Source organism: Diceros bicornis, chromosome 7 (assembly GCF_020826845.1).
Source record: "Diceros bicornis minor isolate mBicDic1 chromosome 7, mDicBic1.mat.cur, whole genome shotgun sequence".
Classification (NCBI taxonomy): domain Eukaryota; kingdom Metazoa; phylum Chordata; class Mammalia; order Perissodactyla; family Rhinocerotidae; genus Diceros; species Diceros bicornis.
The window spans coordinates 11320505-11338542 of record NC_080746.1 but is presented as its reverse complement, the minus strand read 5'-3'; the positions used below and the strand labels follow the sequence as shown (position 1 = coordinate 11338542).

Here is an 18038-nt window from a genome sequence, read left to right as displayed (position 1 = left end):
CTTCCGAGACCGACGCGGAAGTGCTGGGAGGCGCCGGGAGCCGGGTTCCGTTGCTGGATTTCTGGCCCAGCCAGCCGCCTTGAGGACATTCTGGACAGGTCGACTCCTAGAGCTCCGCTTCCGCCAGCCCAGACCAAACGAAGCGGGCGCTCCCGGCCGCTCCTCGTCCTAGGAGCCGATGCCGGCCGCCCCCTGGAGCCCCCTTAGCGGGGCCGGACCATGAGCCTGCTGGGCGGCCTCGCCTCCTCGCCGCGGGCCGCGCTGCCGTCCAGTAAGGCCAGGATGAAAAAGCTCCCGAAGAAGAGCCAGAACGAGAAGTACCGGCTGAAGTACCTGCGGCTGCGCAAAGCGGCCAAAGCCACAGTGTTTGTGAGTCTGACTGTCGCTCAGCCATTCTCCGCCGAGACTCTCCTAACTCGCGGAATCTTTCCCCAAACTCTTCCCCTTCCCAGAGTGGCAGCATTAATATAGTGTTAGCTTTTGCAGTATACACTACTTCTTGCTAGCATTGTGTGTTTGGACAAATTACCTAATTCTCTAATGCTCTGCTTCCTTATCTGGAAATGAGAACTAACTACCTTGCAGAGTTAATGAAGATTAAATGAGGCAAGTAAAGTGCTTGGTACCTAGAACATGTGTCACTAAGTTTTAGTCTTTATCGTTTTTACCACAAAACTCTTAGAAATGCGTTTGATTCTCAAGAGAACCCTGAGAATGAGGCACTATTTTTAAAATGACAGCACTGAAACCCAGACAGATGATTTGCTCAAGGGCACTCTGTCAGAGCCCAGACTCCAACTCAGACATTCTGATTCTAGTTCCTTCATTACTTGCACTCCACAGCCTATTTCCCAAGCAACCCACGTACCCATAAGTGACCCCTTCCCTACATAGGCACATGAAGCTATCAGTAATACCCCCTTCTAACCTCTTTTGAGTCTCCCAAGTGTTTCTGCCATTCCTTTATTGTAGAGACCCTGGGTTTATTGAATGAAGGAACTGTTGCCAGCCACAACTTTGTGTTACAGTATTCTGGCTTGTTCAGGCTTGCCTCAGTGCTTGGAAATAGGGAGTGAAGTCCTCAAATGTCCTCCCACATCCAAATCACCACTTTACCTCTTTCTACCAAAAGCTTGAACATCTCTCAGCTTTTTTGGAAGCATAAGGAAAGCTTTGGAAATTAGAACATTCATGCCAAAAGCATTTACTTAGCACTTGGTATGTGCACTGGAGAGAAATAAGAAAAGTAGAATTAAGAGGACTTGATATCTAGTTGACTCTTACCTTTTTTTTATCCACTACTTGTCAAAGGTACGTAAAGCTTGGAGCCTATGTTATTAGAAGGATGTTGGTTCCATCAAGTACATGAAAAAGGTTTTGTGAAGAACAGTGATATTGTTTTGAACATTCAGAGGTTGAGGTCCCACCTGTGGAACATCCAGATTGGAGCATTCCCTTCAGGACTGATGCTTGGGAAATGGATTGAGTCATCAGTAAAGAAAGATGATAGTTGAATACACATAAGTAGATTATATAAAGTTTAAGAATTTTACATACTGGAGTTAATTTTGTTCCATCCAGTTTTTCTCTTTAAGCTTCATATTGCTTGGGATTCCTTGGGTTAGGTTGGTTTTCTAAGCACCCCAAGAGTCAAGGCACAGGGGAATCACATTCCTCATATTTATAAGGATTAAATTTAAGCATCCATAAATGTGAGCAGTTTGCCCTTTTCTCTGACAAACACTACTCTAATTAAGGTCACCGTACATCTTGGTTTGGTTTGGACAGCCATAGTTTGCCATATTGTTCTGGCATAATCATTGATAGCTTCCTCTTTTCACTCAAAGGTGCCTCCATTTATATAAATTATGTAATTACCCTGCCCATAGAACTTGACTCTACTGTTACCTGTAGGTTTCTTATAGTTTGTCTGCAAGGTAGACTAGCTTATCCTTCTCACCCACCAACACAGACTTCTTTGGTTTGGAATATAGCTCCTCTTCCCAGCATAATACTTTGATCTTTTATTCATTTTGTATGATTATATTCAAAATTTTTCTTAAAGGAAAATGCTGCTATTTGTGATGAAATTGCTCGTCTTGAGGAAAAATTTCTTAAAGCAAAAGAAGAAAGACGGTGAGCTGGCTTCATTTTGTGTTCAGAATCACATTTGTGGTGAATGATAAGGTTTTATTGCTCTGGGCATTTTTCTCTAGTGGGATTTTTGTTCATTGCACGGCCCATTGGCCACTGATCAAGTACAGAGAAACCCACAACCTGTGGTATTGGTTCCTCTTTACCCAAGTAATGTTGAACCATGGTGATGAGACAGCTCTATTCATCTTTCTGACAAAACCCTCTTGTCACATCTAATAGGTCATCTAATTATAACTCACCAATTATAAAAGCCAAGGGATAAAAGCAACTACTTGTCATTCTACAAATATTTATTGAGTACGTACTACTCTGTGCAAATCACAGTGGGGTATACAGAAGCCTAACACCTTCCAACATCAAGGTAGAGGAACCCTCCAGATACAAGAGAGATAAGCTCCAATCCTTTTTCCTTGGCTTCTTGAGGTATTATCCTCTGAAGCTTCATTATTCCCAGGCTCCAATAAGAACCTTATTTTTATGAGTGTAATAATCTTTTCTAGTTCTGGCTTTTCCTAATACTAGAGTAAAATATTGAATTGAGATAAAACAAGTTTATGCCTCTGCTCCCTTTCCTTCCCGACCTCAGGTACTTGCTAAAGAAGCTCCTCCAGCTTCAGGCTCTAACTGAAGGCGAAGTACAGGCTGCAGCTCCTTCCAACAGCTCCAGTTTGCCCTTGGCTTATGGTGTGTCCAGCTCTGTGGGATCTATACAGGGAGCTGGGCCCATTTCCGGGCCCAGCACTGCGGCTGAGGAACCATTTGGAAAGAAATCCAAGAAGGAGAAAAAAGAAAAAGGCAAAGAGAACAACAAACTGGAAGGTACCTTGGGGAGAGGATATCAGTTGCCCTAATGGCTCCAATACTAATGACAGAGACCTGGTACTAACTGGTGACACACATAGCCACAAATATATTTAAACTCTCATCTGATCCTTAAGCAGCCCTAATAGCCCTTGAAAAGCAAGTGTATTAAAGCCACTTTGGGTGGAGGAATTCCAGTTAGACTGGTTAAATGCAACGGGAGCAGGGTAAGGCCTCCCTCTTCTCCCACACCCCCCACTCTCTGGGTTGCCTTCAGTTCAGTCTTTCCTAGAGGCAGGGAAATGGGCTAAGTGGCCTTCTGAGCACACGGATGGAAAATTTCTGATTTTATAAATGAAGTAAGAGTCCTTAAAAAGTGTAAGGCTTTTAGGTGCTAAGTACTAATATTAAAATTGGTTACTGCCAGGTGGGTGGGTTAGAAAGATACTCAGGGCTCTGGGGAAAAGTCCCATGTGCCCATTTGGTGAGTATGTAGAACCACATTGGCTAATTGTCCGTAGCATTCACGTGTAAAGTTTTCCCTTCCCCTCAGCATTGGGAGGGGCCTAAAGTGGGTGACCCCAGATTTGCGTTTCAGTTCTGAAGAAAACATCCAAGAAAAAGAAAATGGAGGGAGGTGCTCGCAAGCTGGTTCAGCCCATTGCCCTGGATCCCTCAGGACGGCCTGTGTTCCCCATCGGACTGGGGGGTCTAACAGTATATAGCCTGGGGGAGGTGAGTGAGACCAGCAATATAGAGAGAGGAGAATCAGAAATACGGGAATGGGGTTAAGCCTTCCCTCCCTCTTCCCATTAGCAGCAGCCCCTTGCTGATCCAGACCAACCCCAGAAAAATCTCCAATCCCTAGGAAACCAGGTCAGTTGTGTCTGCTGCACAGCCTACACTCTTTCTGTGTGTGATTTGAGTCACTCTTTGCAGCGACAGAGTGGTTCTAAAGGCTCCCATAGTACACTGGACTTCTAAATTATCCATGACCTCAATCGCAGGTTGGGGGAATCTTTTTTATAGATCATCACCGACCGACCTGGCTTCCATGATGAGAATGCCATCTACCCTGTGGGCTACTGCAGTACTCGAATCTTTGCCAGCATGAAGTGCCCAGACCAGAAGTGTCTATATACCTGTCAGATCAAGGATGGTGGTATGCAGCCTCAGGTACCCACTCTGATCATAACTACTGTTTTTCCCTTTTTTTGAAAACCTTCTCTGTGACAGGCACTTAATGACCTGTTCTGACACTTTACAAGGTAGATACTGTTTAATCGCCATTTGGGTAACCCCAAGATGCAGGAAAAGTGTTTGGCCCTAAGTCACACCTCTGCTAATAAGTGCTTGAGCTGGGATGTGAATCTATATCCGTCTGATTCTCCTACTGTCAATATGGTGACTATGTGAGGCTGATCAAACCTGTTTATTTGTAAAGTGCAGGCCCATACACAGGGAAGATTAGTTTGATTCTGCCATTTTCAGTTTCTGGATACACATACTCTTAAGGACCTGGGAGACCTGAATCCTAGTCTTATTAAATATGTTTGTTCATCCTTCTTAGTGCTATGATTCAAGGCAGTTCATTTTTCTTAACCATCACCTCTGATCATTAGGGAAAAATAGACCATTTTCAGAGTTCCAGGCTTCACTGTCTAATGATGTTACAGATCGTTAGAAAATTGAGTGAAAGGAGATAGAAGCAAGGTAAGGAACCTTTGAGCAGAGGCTGAGAGCCTGCCCGACGCCTGTGGATAATACTGCATCACTCCTGTCTTGGCTGGAGCATCTGGAGCACTCCTGTCTTGGCTGTGGGACGCATCTGAGTTCAGATGACCTTGGCTGTGCAGCAGTTCTCTTTAGAACGTGCTCTCACAGAAAGACTCAATATGATAGCAATATACCATATTTATAACAAATCTATCAATTCAATGCAAATCTAATCAAAAAACTAATCAAACATCCTGATAGAATGTTAATGGACATTGACAAGCTGATTCTTAATTTCCTCTGAAAGACAAATTAAAATATTTTTGAAAAAGAAGAGTCTGTTGGGTGTTTAATTTCCTTTTTTTTTTTTTAGTTCATTAACCCATCTGGACATTATTTTTAGGTACATTGTGAGCTTTAATTTTTTTCCAACTAACATCAAGTGACACCTTTAGTATATACTAAATACATATAATACTTGAGTATGTTTCCAGATGATTCTATTTCATCTATTTGTCTATAAATGCCAATATGACTTTTAATTACGTTAGCTTTATAGAATGTTTTCTACTATATATATATTAAAAGAAAATATAGAAGAATATTTTTATAATCTTAGAGTGAGGTAAAAAGGTTTTCTTTAGCAAGACATGAAACATAGACGCCATAAAGAAAAATGGAACAGATTTGACTATTAAAAATCTAAACACTTTATAAATGATATAATCAAAGTTAAATCTCAAGCAACAAATAGGAAGAAAATGTATGAGTAGGTTAATAGCCAAATAAAGTGCTCCTGTGGTCCAAGATAAAAAGCAATCAGATAAAACAGGCATTTCACAGAAACAGTGCAGATGGTTGATAAGAATAGACCTCACTAGTATTTAGGGAAATGCAAATAAAACAGATCTTATTTTGCTCATAGGCAAACATCAGAGAGATTGATAATATCGAATGTTGGCCAGGGTGTAGGAAAACAAGTATGCATTAGTAAAATGAAAATTTGTAGTCTTTTTGGAAGGCAACTTGGCAATATCAACAATTTTAATATGTGTATCTGTTGACACAATACTTCTAGGTATTCTGGTATTTCCTAGAGAAATGTGCAAATGTGAACAAAAGAATTACATATAACGGTGTGCATTGCAGCATGGTTTGCAACAGCAAGAAATTAGAAATAGCCTAAATACCCATCAATAGGAGAATGGTGAAAAATTAAGATATATCCACTTTCTGTAATATTACACAGCAGTTAAAAGAATGAAATAGATTTACACATACTAACAGGGAAAGATCTCTAAGACCAAAATATGACATTTTGGTCTTTTAATTGTTCTTTGCTCAAATAGGTTACTGTGCACACAACATAAAAGATTGGAATTGGCATGACCAATACCAAATAGTAGAGCAATCCTGAAACATTTGAAGATAATTGCTCACAGTTTTTTCATGAATTAGCTGACAAATAAATATAAACCATCAGTGTCTTAAACTTGCAACATATGTCATTGATTGAAGTAACAAAACCACCACTGACTAAAACTACTCACAAGATAATTTATTATTGACAAAATTGAAAGATCTCTACAATTTGACACAGTAAAACTGAATCAGGTGAAATAATAACCTCAGAAGAAAACTAACAATGGTAGAAACTGTACTCAGTTTTGCATTCTGAAAAAATGATCAGTAATGCACATTATTGTAAAATATATATATACAGAAAATAATCCTGTTTGGAATAATTTGATTAAAGTAAACATTGAAAAACTGGAAACTGTTTAACTGAGCTTTATAGAAAACTCGTCAAGAAATTTAATTGGCTGAATAGAACTTGTTACAGAAATATTTTCTTTGCAAAAATTAATTAAACTTTATAGAAAACTGGTCAAGGAATTAAGTTGACTAAATGGTGCTTGTTACAAAAGTACTTTCTTGGCAAAATTCCTCAGTATTACTATAATTTTGATTTAAAAGTTTCTTTTTATAGGAGCCAGCCCCGTGGCGTAGCCGTTAAGTGCCGGCGGTTTGCTGCTGGCAGCCTGGATTCGGATCCCGGGCGCATACCGAGGCACCGCTTGTCAGGCCATGCTGTGGCAGCATCCCATATAAAGTGGAGGAAGATGGGCACAGATGTTAGCCCAGGGCCAGTCTTCCTCAGCAAAAAGAGGAGGATTAGCATGGATGTTAGCTCAGGGCTGATCTTCCTCACAAAAAACAAAAAAAAAAGTTTCTTTCTATAAATAGTCAAGATATTTTGCAATTCAAAAAATAAAGTGAAATGGGGGTTTGCAGTCAAAATGGCCTGGATATTATAAAGTAAATCTAAGATTACATGGAGAACGATCTCATTTGTTTTTAAAACACCATTTGTATTTGTACTTGTAGATATAAGTAAGTGTTAGGAAAGGGTCTGGGAAGGTAACAAATTAAGTGTTGATCTCTAGAGAGCAGTCAACCAAAAAGTATAGAATTGAAACAAAGGACTTTCTCTGTTTTCTTGGATTTGTTTGAATTTTTAACAGTACTCTAGGAAATTGTGCCCTCCTCCTAGTATGGTATACATGAGCTTCAAGTTCCAGAGTGAAGAAATAGTTACAGGAGTAGTATGACTTTCTCTCTACTACTTCTTCCTTGAAGATGGATCTAATTGCTCCTTTATCTTTCTCAGTTTGAAATTGTTCCTGAAGATGACCTCCAGAACGCCATCGTCAGCTCTTCTGCAGATGCCTGTCATGCAGAACTGCTCAAGACCATAAGTGCTACCATGTAAGTTGACCAACAGCTTGAAGACAGACTAAAAAGATCACTTTTTGTACAGTGAGACCTTTTCTCTTGCTTTTAATGAGTGGAGATCCTTTATCTTGTAGAACACTATCCTGCATCCTTCGGATGTCTTAGCAACTAGATTCTCCAGAGTATCTCCAGAATAAGAAAGCTTATTCTGTGTGTTCATACCCACATTCCGTTCCTAAATCCATTCTCATCTCTCTCTAGGCTCTTAAACTAAAATCCTCCCTCTCCTATTTAGGGGGAAACTAATGCCCAACCTGCTTCCATCTGGAGCTGACTTCTTTGGGTTTTCTCATCCAACCATCCACAACCTGATCCAGAGTTGTCCAGGAGCTCGAAAATGCGTCAAGTAAGTGTGGTCAGATCCCTTGAGAGAAGCTCTGTGATTGGCAGGCCAGGGACCTAAATCGTTTTGCTCATTCACATACTTATTGAGCTGCTTCTGTGTGCAAGGCATGCTTGCTTCTCGACCAGTGTGCCTCAGTATTGATCCTCTTAACCCTCTGGACAGGGGAACAGGAGCCAGCACCCCACGTTACCATAATTATCATCATTTTCCGTGTGTACCATGACAGCAAAAGAGTTGGGAAGTCCTACAGAATAATGTGTTACTAAAAAAAGCCTGTCTATCTTCTTTTAGTTTTTTTGGTTAGTTAATATGTTTTTTAGAGTTATGGGAGAGATCTACAGAAAAAATACCTAATCCCTTTGGAGGTAAGAATGGGTTATTATGACCAACAGATAGCTCTCAGTGATGATTCCCTTTGATCTGCAGTTACCAATGGGTGAAATTTGATGTGTGCAAACCTGGAGATGGGCAGCTACCCCAAGGACTGCCGGAGTATGATGCAACTATAAGCTTTGAAGCTTTTCAGAGACAGACCTTTGATGAAGATAATGATCCCATTCTACAAGGTATCTTTTAATTTTACCTTTCTGGTTTGAAAATTGACCATTTTAGGCTAACCCTCCCCTCTTCAGTCATAGCTGAGTACCCCAAATATCTGAGCAGTAAGTGATATAAGCTTTCGTTGTTCCAATCATGGAGAGTCCTGAGTCGGGAGGATCTGTCACCCTACGTAGCTCTCCAGCAGTCGTCACAGAGGTCACAGGGAGCATCTGTGGTCATAGAAAGGCAGGGCGCACCGAGAAACTAGGGTTTCTCATTTTCTACCTAAGTAAGACCTAAGCAGAACTCCAGGGGAGAGTTGACCGTGTAGGACTAAAATTTCAAATGAGGTAAAGGGGGTCAGGTCATGGCCTTGGTCGTGCCTATGTTCCATGGCTTCCCTCCCACAGATGGGTGGAGTGATCAGGGGATCCAGCACTGGGGTCATATAGGGAGAGCTCTGGGCTGTAAATAAGAAAACAGAATTAAAATTCTCACTCTTTACCTAATATACTATATAACCCTGGGCAAGTCACTTAATCTGTTTCCACCAGTTTTCTTCATTGTAATAGTAAGTATCTGTTCTGTCTTACCAAACAAGGGCAGAATTGGCTGACAGATGCAAGGGTGTTAAGGAGTTGGAAGAACATATGTGTCTGGTCAGTGGCACTGGAACTTAAGGAATTCTTTTCCCCAGGATCCTTGGACCTCCCAGAGCTTCAGCCTACAGCCTTTGTGTCTTCTTACCGACCCATGTTCCTGACACACGAATCTTTGGTAGATACTCACCTACAGCACTTGAAGTCTCCGTCGCAGTGTAGCCCAACTCAGTCTTCAGACTGAACAAGAAGGGATCAGATACCACATCATTTTCATCATGATGAATTTTTTAACTTAAACTAAAACTTAGAATATATGAACGAAGGCAGCAGTTCAGGAGTGAAGATGTTAAATTAACACCTTTTGCCGTGGAGTTCCTGTGGTGACAGTTTTCCCTGAGAAAAACTTCAGCTGCTTTATTTTTAGTAATAAATTTCTCTTGACAATTCTGCTTATTTTCATCTTGTTGTAATCAAAATATAATCTTTTGTGCTTAGCTCTGCCTGAGGTAAACTTAAGTCCTTTATAAACCAGAGTGAACGATGGCTGCTGCCTCGTGAAGGATGCATGTGGTAAGAGTCTGACAACGTACTACCCTTGATTCTGATTCTAGTTCACGGAATATTAAGTCCCAGCCCCCGCAACCCAGGCTGCTGCTGGTTTTCATGTGAGTGTCATCAGAATCAAATCCTGCTTATCCCTAAGCTTGCGAGTCCAGTCCACAGCACGCTGTTCATCTTTTTCTTCACACTTCACACATCCTTCAAGGAGATCGAAAAGCCCTGTTTCACCCTTTCTGTATCCTCTTTGTGGTTCCTTATTGGAGAATGTTCTTTTAGCTAAATACATTGTAACCACATGATAACACAAATTTAGATATGATTGGGGATTGGTTCCCATCCTCCAAAACAGAGTCACCCCATCATTTCATTAACTGTGTAATAACTCCACATTCAATGCAACTAAATTGTTTGGACCCTGCTTATGGCATTAAGGTGGAGGTTTACTGCATCACCTAGCCTGACCACTCCACAGCACCTGGTTGGATGGGCAGTGAGGGCATAGTACCAGGTACCAGGGCTGGCTGGAATGGGCAGGAACAAACGGACCCCAGAAGGAGAAAGGGGAAGGAGTGGTGAGAACTGGATTGTTGTTGTGCTACACTTCATAACTGCTAATTGGGGAGAACACAAATGTGATTAGCATTTTATAGAAATAAATCTGAACAGCAGACGGAGGGGTCAGACAATAGCATTTAGAGCACACTGCACCAGCCACTACAAAGTATCAAAACTAAAGAGCATTAATGTTTTGATTCTTAATTACAGTCTTTTTATATTTGGTATAACTTTACATTGCAAAAAAATAATCTATTAAAATTTGGATAAAAGCAAATCGGGTGGAAAGGGGATTACTCAAAGCTGTTAATATTTTAATGTTTTTCTTTGGTCTTTTTTTCTCTTTTTTTTTTTTTTCCTCTCTCTCTTTCTTTTCTCTTTTTTCTTATAAGTTGTCTGAACATATTTGCACTTACAGAGAAATGATATATGCTGCTTTTATCATAAAGCAAATATCTTTCCATTCTGTTACAGCCTGAGTAAAACACTTATTAAAAGAGAGCCTTTAAATAAGTTAGTGTGCTGTTTAATAAGAGTATTCACTTTGTAACTTTCCTAGAACAGTGTTTTTCAAACTACAGATCTCAACCCATTAGTTGTTCTTACACTTAGGGAGTCAAGACCTACATCTTTTAAAATTAAATAGAGGGCTGGCGCCGTGGCTTAGCAGTTAAGTGCGTGCGCTCCGCTACTGGCAGCCCGGGTTTGGATCCCGGGCGCACACCAACGCACCGCTTCTCCAGCCATGCTGAGGCCACGTCCCACATAGAGCAACTAGAAGGATGTGCAACTATGACATACAACTATCTACTGGGGCTTTGGGGGAGAAAAAGGAGGAGGATTGGCAATAGATGTTAGCTCAGAGCCGGTCTTCCTCAGCAAAAAAGAAGGATTAGCATGGATGTTAGCTCAGGGCTGATCTTCCTCACAAAAAATAAATTAATTAATTTAAATTAAATTAAATAGAGAATTAGCACATACTGGAATGCATCGCATGTTGAAAGGCTGAAACTTTGGTTTCAACTATAGTGTGTATATGTATTTATATAAATATCACACATGCATACACATGTATGGGGATACACGGAATAATAAAAATGTTTTTACTATGGATCATCATTTTAAAAAACTTGAAAAACACTGCCCTCATATACTTAAAATATCTTTTCATCTACTGGATTGTAAAAGGTCTTTTAAATTTGACATCCAGTGTCAATGAGAATGAGGGAAAAAATGGAACTATACCTTGGTGGGAATGTAAACCGTTGAACCCTTTGGGAGGGTTAAGCTGTAGATAATCAAAATTTTAAACATATTTATCCTTAAACATGTTATTCCACATTAAGGACCCTAAGGAAATAAGTGTGGTATGATGTTTGCAGCAGGTAATAGTTATCACGGTATTAGTTTTATAGTGAAAAATTGGAAAAAACCTGTATGTCTACTAAGGGGAAATTGGTTAAAGTAAGTATGGGTCCCACAAACTGAAACACTAAATCTATAGTCAATTGACACAGGAAAAGTATTTTGCTAGAATAAGTCAAAAACACAGATTACAAAATATACCACGTAGTGTGTAAAATATAACCCAAACAAATCAAGTGACTGTTCACCAAAATATTGTGTTTCTCTCCAAATTATGAATTTGGGGGTGGTTTTTACTTGCTTATACTTTTTTGTTAGCATCCAAATGTTCTACAGTGATTATAAATTTCATTTTTCAAACCATAAGAAGTTATTTTCATTTGGGAAATAAACTGCATTACCACAGAATGTTTTAAATTATTCAACCATTAAAAATAAATTAAGATTCACATGCCTCCATTAATATATCCACTACCTAAGCCTAATTTTTTACACCGTGTGCACCAGGTTACTGGGGTGAAAGGAACCCGAGCTTCTTGGCTATCTCTAGCTGCCTCCAAATTAGACCAGCCCCTAGTGTGTGTGTATTGGGGATGGGAAGGGGTAGATGGGTAAATTTACTTTTTCTTAGGAGTCTGTTACTAGGTTCATGGTTCCCATTAGGCCAGATGCATAACAGGTCAAAGTATGGGTGTTAGGAGTTAATGGTACTAGGAAGGCCTCAGAGGAGCCCAAGTTCCTTGCAGACTGCATAGTTGTTTTGTTTTTTTACTAAATAAAATGCTGACACTCACAAAGCTATTCCTGCTGTTTGGAGCTACACCAGGACGATTTGGAGGACAGGTGTGGAGAGAAAGATGCTTACTGCTTTAGTTCTCATTTTTCACATTAAGGGAATGAAAGCTACTCATAGGTAACAGTCTTACTCCCTTCTCATACTTCAAAAGACAATTTACAAGCTCATTCCTAACCCAATTTTGACTGGATATAAATGTGTACATGCCACTAATGATTATACCTTTATTTCCAACTTCTGATAACCACAATTATCAAGTGCCATTAGCTGTTTTTAATCAACCAATCAACAGCATTATGATTCTTAAGAGTACACACACAAGCCCTCTTTCACATTTGCCCCATCTGGATTATTTTTCTAAATGCTTATCATGTAGCTTTACTTTCAGCCTCACTTTTTTCTTCCATCTGGATTATCCTTTTTATATTTAAACCTCTTAACTTTAAAGAGCCTGAGATTCATATTTAACTCTAATGAACTGTTCGCCTCTCAGTGACCTCCACTGTCATGTGTTCCTAAGCCTGTGATTCCCCCACTCCTGCTCTGGGTAGCCTGAGGGCCTTCCTGGGCTACCACCGCCTCACTCTTTCTCTTCATTTCTTAAGGCAGTCCCTCAGCACCTCCCCAGATGCCTGCACAGGGTTCTGGTTGGTTTGTTTTCAATATTCACATTTTCATCATTTAGACTGACGGAACAGAATTGTTTTGGGCTTAGAACACAAATAGGGCTATCTTCAGTTATCTGAAAGACAGTTGAGTAGTGGAAGAAAGATTTCAGTTCCAGATAAGGAAAAACTGTTGGGAAGTTTAGAATGGAAACCTTATACAGATAATAACCACTTGTCAGATTTTGTAAAGAACACATAAACACCACCTGGCTTACATAGCCTTGAAATCTCTTCCAGTCCTGAGTTTCCACAATTCTGGATGTAAGAGACAAAAGTGTTAGACATTGCAGTCCCAATAATGAAGGAAGTGAATGACACTGAGGTTCAATTTGTTTGTGGTTTGGAATTAGTCTAATACAGACACCTAGACCAACCAGGGGACAAAAAGTAATCATTCCATTTACCTATCAGCCCTGGATCATCTCAGAATACAGAAACAGCCATGTGCTAGCTGGGAGCTGTCCAATGAGACCTTTGTATTAATTTCCTTTAAAAGCAATAGTTGTCATCATTTAAACTCCTAAATGCCCAAATCTAAAGAATCCACACTATGTCTAAGATATGATCATACTGCAGCTAAATCATTTTGCAACCTTGCTATGATTTCCAGGAATCTGATTTGTAATGAGAGCAATGAAGGGAGGAGCTGGCAGGGTACTGGTGGGGTGGTATAGAGGACACTGTTTATATTCACAAGGCCATGTGGCCCAGGCATAGCGAACAGCAACCAGAGTGTCATGACAAGAACTGATATTCAGGGCCAGGGTCTGGGTGGAGAAAGTGTTCATAAGAGCTGGAAGCCACTTGCATTGACGGTTCTCGCAACATGAGATCTATTAAGAGAGCATAAAACAGGAACGGTTAGGTGAGTTAGTAGGATATTCCAAGAGACTGGGAACTGCTCTTTCAGGCAGACTAGAAGAGGGGAAAGGAGCCATTCTTAGCCAAGGACCATTTCCTACAACAATCAGAACAAACCTGAGTACAGGTCAGCACAGCCACAGGTTGATAATAAAGGTTCATGAGATAAAATAAATAACTTAAATCAATCAATAAAACATTAAGTTACTGAGGAAGACAAGGAAGCACAACCACATAAAGCATGCAGAGAAGACCTCCCTGAACATTCGCGCTGCGACCACTCCCGCCAAGCGGCAGTGCGGGCAGAGATCGCGTGAGGAAGCAATCCGGGGCTGCCACTACTCTTTGGCGCTCCCAAAGGAGCTGAGGAAAGGAGGGGCACAAAGGAACTTTTGGTAATAAGCCTTTCTCAAGTCAGAAAGCAATTCAGGGAAGGGAACATAAATTATCCAGTACCCAAAGGTTAAATTCTGTCCTGACCCCAACTATGATTCAGGGTCCATATGATGGGTAGACTGCCAGCAACTGACTGAAGAAGAGAACGCAGAATGCAGAGACTTCTTGGGAGCTGGAATTCACCTACAACCAGCGTCTAAAGAAGCTAGGTGGGGTAAGCGCTGACCAAGCACCTGAGGCAAGCAGATACAGTAGTCAGGATTCCAGAGGAGGAGCAGCCCTAGATGAACTCCTGTGCAATTAAATTTCTCTTTCATAATCTTTCAGCTCCCCCAATGCCCTCTTTTCATACATCCTTCCCCCCACCCCCCTCCACTAACAGCCTCATGATTCCCAAAGACACTCATTTAAATGTTCCATCTAGGAATGCCTCCACCCCCACCCCCAACTATAGAGACTGCTATAACCTCTTTAATCAATAGCCCAGTTCCACAGTAGAATGATCCTTGCTAGGTATTAAAAGAAAGTAGTTTCATTACATTAATTCACACTAAGCGACAAATCACCAAGCTTAAGCCTCTCAAAAGAAACAATTAAACTCAAAAGGATATCAGAATTCAAGATAGCACAACAAAAGAGACACCCAAGGATGAGGGAAGTGTTCTGCAGCAAGGATCCTCTCAATAGGTAACCTACAAATAAACTGCAGGCCCTTCCTAGAGCAAAGATTTCATATTTTCTGGGAGGGAAAATATGAAAGGAGTATCATTTTAATATGGTCTCATTTTCCCTTCCTTGATTGTCCTGTCTATCAAAATTGCCTCTAAGCAAATGAATTAATAGCTGCTTCTTTTACCCCTCTGAGATAAACTCAGACCCCACCAACCAAGACCTGCCCCATAGTAAAGCTATAATTAAAGAGATGGGCTTCAGTGTGGAGGAAACCCTGACTCACAACACAGGATGAACCCCTATTGATTCTGCTCTTCTTCTCACCTCAAATGTCTTGTCGTCCTGCCTCTGCACATGGATTTGCTGGGAATATGTGAGGTTGAGCAGCCCCTTGTCAGCCAAGAGTTCTATCTTCTCAGGCAGTGGTCCTTGAAAGATCAGCTTCTTCTCACCATAAGCCACAGCACGGGCCCCCAAATGCAGCCTATAGGCCACAGTCTGTTTATCTCGAGTGTGGATGCTACAGGACAAAGAACAAGGAGAGAACTTTGGGTTTGAGCTCAATAATAACCACACTTTTTTAAAGAAGGAGAACAAAGTTGACTGAACCTAATAGCCAGTGATCGGTAGCTAGTTAGTTTAAGAGAAATGGTGAATGGTAACCATAGATGGAACTCTGGGCCTTCTATGGGTTGGAAATCTTGAGATAACAGATGACCTGGATGGAGGGAACAGAGGGAGGGAGGGAAGGAAGGCATTCAAACTACCTAGGAGAGGTAACTCATAAGACTATTCCAACCTCTAAAAGTCCTGTGTTCCATTTGAATCAGCTGTTCATTATTTGGTCCCCTCCAGCTTTTATTCGTTCATTCAATAAATATTCATTCATTCAAAAATAAAGAAATATTTATGTATTCAAGATCCTACTATAATCCAGACACTATGTGTTAGGCTCCATTTCACATTTGAAATCCCCTTATATCCTATAGCTAATATGTGGTAGTCATCAGGGCCGTTCACAAATATTCCATTACTCCTCCTCTGAGTCCACAGTAGAGGAAGGTAGGCATGGCCATATGCTTTGCTTTGGGTAATGCAATGTAAACAGAAGTGTCTCACGTTGCTTCTAGGTGGAAGCATTTAATTGCCAGTGTGAGACTTGAAGGTGACTGCAGAAGCACAGACTGTGAAGCCTCTGTCACTCTGGATCTGTGAATGGCTATGATGAGCAGAGCCTCTCTGTTGACCTTCTTTGGACATGTAGTGTGAACAAGAAATAAATTTTTGTTACATCAAGGCACTGAAATGTTGAGGGTTTTTTTTGTTACTGCAGCACATCCCAGCATAAATGACTGATAGATAATGCTTCTAAGGGCCAATCCTTAGACCACCTACTCTCTGCTGCCTCACAAGGTAACATCAGAATGAAGCCTAAAAAGGACATATATTGTTCAAGCAAAGTCCAAGAAGCAACCATACCTGCCAAAAGGTGAGTTCCTATCACCGAGATCCATAGCTACAGCCATGAAAGTGTTGGGCATCCTTAGGTTGGGAACATAGCCAAAGTCTGCTGTTTGATGCCAACGGATCTGGGGAAATTTATCATCTGAGGTTGCAGACAAATATGAAGATAACTGGAAAGTAGAGAGATTGTTACATCAGAATTTTATTGCATCAGAATCCTACACTGGAGTCTTTTTCACAAGCAGACCCCGCTTCTGCTTCACTCATTTGTTCAAATGTTCATTCAACAAGTATTTACTGAGCTTCTTACTGGTGTGACTGAATCCCTCTCATCCCACATGACACAATGTAACCTTGCCACGCCTCTCATCAAGAGGTGGCGTCTATTTCTTCTCCCATTGAATCTAGGCTAAGCCTGTGATTTTCTCTGACCAACAGAATGCAGCAGAAGTGACGCTGTGCAGCTTCTGAGTCTTTGCCTCGAGAGCTCTTGCCTTCTGATTTCATTCTCTTGGAACACTGAGATGGCCATGTAAAAAAAGCCCAGCTACCTTGCTGAAGAAATTATGTAGAGAGAGGGGCCTTAGAAATTGGAATATCATGAGGAGAGAGAGGTGCCAACATCCAATTTCAAACTGTAGCCACAAGAGCAAGCTCCGCTGATATCGCATAGAGCAGAGATGAGCCATCCCAGTTAAGCCCTGCCTGGCCAACCCATGGAATCATAAGCAAATAAAATGGCTGCTGTTTTAAGCCACTAAGTTTTACACAAAGCCATAGTTAGCTGATACATCTGTGTACAACACAGGGCTAGGTACTATAAGGAAGCAGAGAGAAATCTGCCCTTGAGCATGTGGTAACTTGCATCAAAGACCACAATTCTTCACACCTTCCTATATCCACACCCTCCTGCCATATGGCTTTGTGGTTTCTCCAATTGAGAAAAAGAGTATATTTCCCTACCACTTGATTCTGAGCTCAGCCATGTGGTTTGATTTGGTCAACAGACTGAAACAGAAGTCATGGTGTGTCAATTCCTAGCCTAGGCCTCAAGACACCTCGTGTGGTTCCACTTGCTTTTTTGCATTTCTGCTATCACCATGCGAATGACATGCCTAGGCTAGCCCACTACTCTCTGGAGAAGAAGGAAAGCTGTGGAACAGAGCTGCCTCATCTAATCTACTCCAGCCAAGCCTAGACTGGAGCAGAGCCCCCCAGCTGACCCACAGAGATTTGGAAGAGGCCAGTGGAGCTCAGTCAAGGTCATTCAACCCCAGCTACCCAGGCATGTGAGCTATAACAATAAATATTATTTTAAGTCATGGAGTTTTGAGGTGGTTTGTTATACAGCAGTAGCTAACTGGTACAAGTACTTCAGTTTGTTGAGGGGACAGACCTGCACATATGAAATGTTAATAAACACAGTATAAAATAGTATGGATTACATGCTCTACTGGTGGCACAGACAGCAAGTGCTCTACATTTAGAAGAGACAAAGTTTATTATTATAAGAAAACATGGCCTCAGAATATGTAAAAAAATTTGGATGGGCACAGAAAATATGAGAAGTCACTACAAATAGGATGCTCATATTTCACATGTTAGAACCTTATAAGATGCAAAGGTAGGAAGGAGAAAGGGAGCTTTGACAGAGCAATATAGCTGGAGGATTTATGCAGTGGAAAGATAGTGAGGCAAGTGTTTGGATAGTTTATACTTTATTCTATAAACAATAGGGAACC

The 18038-nt window shown here is 41.0% G+C and overlaps 2 protein-coding genes across 4 annotated transcripts in view; one reads left to right on the top strand and one right to left on the bottom strand.

The window, feature by feature from the left end:
- TBRG1 (transforming growth factor beta regulator 1) lies at window positions 1–9404 on the top strand. 2 transcript variants are annotated; one of them, XM_058544921.1, is made up of 10 exons: window positions 1–369; window positions 2066–2136; window positions 2744–2976; window positions 3557–3693; window positions 3775–3834; window positions 3988–4134; window positions 7346–7443; window positions 7706–7816; window positions 8243–8382; window positions 9054–9404. In XM_058544921.1, the coding sequence occupies exons 1-10, from the start codon at window positions 220–222 to the stop codon at window positions 9197–9199; spliced, it is 1293 nt and encodes a 430-aa protein (XP_058400904.1). In that variant the 5' UTR covers window positions 1–219; the 3' UTR covers window positions 9200–9404. The 2 variants fall into 2 exon arrangements, with proteins under 2 accessions (XP_058400904.1, XP_058400905.1); XM_058544922.1 differs by lacking the exon at window positions 3775–3834 and having other exon boundaries at window positions 2–369.
- A 1081-nt stretch (window positions 9405–10485) lies between these two features.
- Window positions 10486–18038, bottom strand: part of SIAE (sialic acid acetylesterase) — a 39208-nt gene continuing 31655 nt past the window's right edge. For both annotated transcript variants that reach the window (XM_058544919.1, XM_058544920.1), the window contains 3 exons: window positions 16312–16466; window positions 15157–15352; window positions 10486–13736 (listed from right to left, as the gene is read on the bottom strand). In XM_058544919.1, coding sequence (XP_058400902.1) covers window positions 13485–13736; window positions 15157–15352; window positions 16312–16466 — 603 coding nt within the window. In that variant the 3' untranslated portion in view covers window positions 10486–13484. The remainder of the gene's footprint in view (window positions 13737–15156; window positions 15353–16311; window positions 16467–18038) is intronic.